General features: G+C 35.6%; 1 protein-coding gene across 1 annotated transcript; it reads left to right on the forward strand.

The window, feature by feature from the left end:
- The first annotated feature begins 1505 nt into the window (after positions 1 to 1505).
- On the forward strand, positions 1506 to 2061 carry LOC149155734 (dirigent protein 11-like). The gene has a single exon (XM_089445724.1). The coding sequence runs from the start codon at positions 1506 to 1508 to the stop codon at positions 2022 to 2024; it is 519 nt and encodes a 172-aa protein (XP_089301850.1). The 3' UTR covers positions 2025 to 2061.
- Positions 2062 to 3442: the final 1381 nt, after the last annotated feature.

The raw sequence follows: 3442 nt of genomic DNA on the forward strand, positions 1-3442 counted from the left end.
CTTCTTGGCCATGAGACGAGAGGACATGAGTGTCGTCCACAAATCTCTTCCAAAGCTTGGGCTAGAGAGGGGCTGAGGCCAGAGCCTTGGACTCAAAGTCTTCCATAAAAATATTAGTGACGACCGGAGCCAGGGGTGATCCCATGGCAACTCTGCAAGCAGGCTCATAGAATTCCCCTTCAAAACATAAAAAACTAGAAGTAAGACAAATCTCAACCAATCGAGCGGTCTCAGGGTCGATGAGGTGGTTGATGACCTTAATGTCCTCCTTAATAAGGATGCAAGTGTAAAGAGAGACCACATCAAAACTCACAAGAATGTCCCGAGGGTCAAACTTTATTCCCTTTAACTTATTAACAAACGAAGAAAAGTCTAAAACGAATAACTTTGTGAGACCAACTAGGGGTTTAAGCTTCAAGGCAAGGTATTTAACTAGGAGGTAGGTTGGCCCTCCTATGGTGCTGACAATGGGTCTAAGGTGGGGCTCCATATTTATAGATCTTTGGAAGCCCATAGATCTTCGGCGTGATGGGGCTACTCTCAATAAGCTTATGGCAGAAGGACCCCACAGTGTTACTATACTTAATAGCTATAGTGATTGTTTTGGAGATCCCTTTCACGGGATTCTTGCTAAGCTTTTTATAGCTACAACTATTACAAAGATGATCTAACATCTTCTTACCATACTCCTCCTTATCAAGGATAAGAACAACCTCACCTTTGTCAGCTTTAAGAACCACAATGTCCTTGTTTTGGTTGAAGGATTTGAGGGCATCAAATTCATCCTTGCTAATATTGCTTCTTCCTAAGGATAACAACGCAATCTTGCCTTATAATGTCTTTGATATTATCAAGCCCCTAATCCCAAACTCTACGTCACACATAATATCCTCTATAGGGATTTTTCTAAGAGCTAGAGAAAAATTTAATCCCTTTTCAAGAAGAGTATAAATGGAAGGGGGAAAAGAAAATTAAGAATCATTTTTGTAAGAGCCACACAAAAATTTAATCCCTTTTCAAGAAGACTATAAATGGAAGGGGGAAAAGAAAGTCGTCAGTAATTAAATATATTTTAGGTCAACATCATCATCGGTTGCATTACACAGAAAACCAAAAAGAAAAGCATCATGTGATTAATTAAATATACTTTAGGTCAACGATAGAAAACAACAAACCAGAGAAAAATTTAATCGCTTTTCAAGAAGACTATAAATGGAAGGGGGAAAAAGAAAGTCGTGAATAATTAAATATATTTTTAGGTCAACATCATCATCGGTTGCATTACACAGAAAACCAAAAAGAGAAGCATCATGTGATTAATTAAATATACTTTAGGTCAACGATAGAAAACAACAAACGAGAGCATCTCGTGAGTTGGGTTTAGAATCTGGAAGCTATGTCGTTTACGGGCAGCAGCAGCTATTTAACTATGAGCGCTGGACCACTATCCCGCCAATACACACTGCTGCTCCATTTGTTATTGTACCTTCTCCCATTACTGTTCGATGGGTCCCGGGCTTTTATTTGCAGTCATGGCCGTCGCGGCCATCGTCTCCCTGCAGGCTACTGTGGGTGAAAGAGAGATGAATATGGTGTTTTACTTACACGATAATTTGAGCGGAAGGGATGTAACGTCGTTTCCAGTGGCGGGATTAAATGGTTCTTCTTCAAACGCGGGCAAGTTTGGAACCCTAGTAGTTACCAGCGATGTCATAACCAAAGGACCAAAATCCGGATCCCACAATATTGTGGGCCGAGTTCAAGGGACGTACGTGAATACAAATCTGGTTACTGGACTTGATTTCTTCATGGTTTTCACGCTCATCTTTCAGAATTTGGAGTACAAAGGCAGCACTTTGGAGTTCCAGGGAACCGACAGGTTCGGTCAACCGGAGTGTGAGTTTGCTGTGGTTGGTGGGACGGGCAAGTTCAGATTTGCTCGTGGCTACGCCGTTGTTACCACGGAATCCATTTCCGGGCCCAATGCTGTTCTCAAATTCAACACCACCTTTCTCCTCCCGTAATAGTCAAAGCGTTATGCAGAAAGTTCTTGTAACGAAATTGTATAATGAATAAAGGTGTTTAGAGGTCAATATTTTTGTAACGGATAGAGTTTAGACTTCTGTGATCTATATCAAGTTAGAGAAAGATTTCGACGAAAATCACATGGAATCTCATTTGTCGACGCGTGAATCTCATTTGTCGACGCGTTTCGAACCAACTAGTATGGTTCATCGTCAGGACAAGATGGTTCCAAACGCGTAGACAAATGAGATTCCATGTGATTTTCGCCAAAATCTTTCTCTAATTTTTGTAAGTGGTTAAGATATTTTCAAAAAACTACCCCGATATATTTTCTTTTAACTATTATCTACGTCGAGATATGCGATTTTATATTTAAATTTTATATGTGCAATATTCACATATATCTAAATAAATTAATGTGTTTTCTAATTAGAAAACACAAACAAAATTTAACAATTTTTTTAATTTTTTCAAACTCTCATATTTTCTTTTAACTATTATCTACGCGGAGACGTGCGATTTTATATCTAAATTTTATATGTGCAATATTTATATATATAGATAAATTAATGTGTTTTCTAATTAGAAAAACACAAAGAAGATTTAACAATTGTTTTAATTTTTTCAACTCTCTTATTATATGTTGCAATAGTCTTTCACAATTTGAGCTACTTAAAAGGAAAACCTAGCCTATCAAAGACTTTTTCAACTCTCTTATTATATGTTTCAATAGTCTTTCACAATTTGAGCTACTTGCACAATTTGAGCTACTTACAAGAAAACCTAGCCTGTCAAAGACTTGTGACCACCATTTCATAGAACTAGATGTATCTTCATATCCTAGGAGGTTACTTATAAGAAAGCCTAGCATGTGACCACTATTTCATAAAACTGGATGTATTTTCATATCCTAGAAAGCTACTTACAAGAAAGCCTAGCCTATCAAAAACTTGTGACCACCATTTCATAGAACTAGATATATCTTCATATCCTAGAAAATGTATCTTCCAAATAAATCAAATCATAACACTTTAATTAAGAAAAAGGAAAATACTATGATAGATGGGACAAACCGGTCAAATATGATTTTAAATAATGGATGTTTTTTTAAACATATCTTTCTGTGATTACATAATTTGATTTTTATACATCAAGGTCTTATAAATATATTAAAAGATTAAAAATAATTTCACATTAAAAATAAGTTTAGTTAATTAAGAAAGATTCAATTTTCCATATCTATTGTTCTAATTCAATTTTTTTGAGAAAAATCGAATATGTATTAATATATGTAATATAATGAAATATCTTAGCCATATAAATTAAATGGTTAGTAAATTTAGATAATTATCAACACACTCATTTCATGATACATTTTGCATTGCTAAAATACAATTAAAAAATCCTAAAAACTAAC

Source organism: Pinus tabuliformis, chromosome 9 (assembly GCF_031772625.1).
Source record: "Pinus tabuliformis cultivar Carrire ecotype Pingquan chromosome 9, CPIR1, whole genome shotgun sequence".
NCBI lineage: Eukaryota > Viridiplantae > Streptophyta > Pinopsida > Pinales > Pinaceae > Pinus > Pinus tabuliformis.

Excerpts from the sequence above, each read along its gene's own strand:
- LOC149155734 (XM_089445724.1), top strand. The coding sequence starts at position 1,506 with ATGGGTCCCGGGCTTTTATTTGCAGTCATGGCCGTCGCGGCCATCGTC.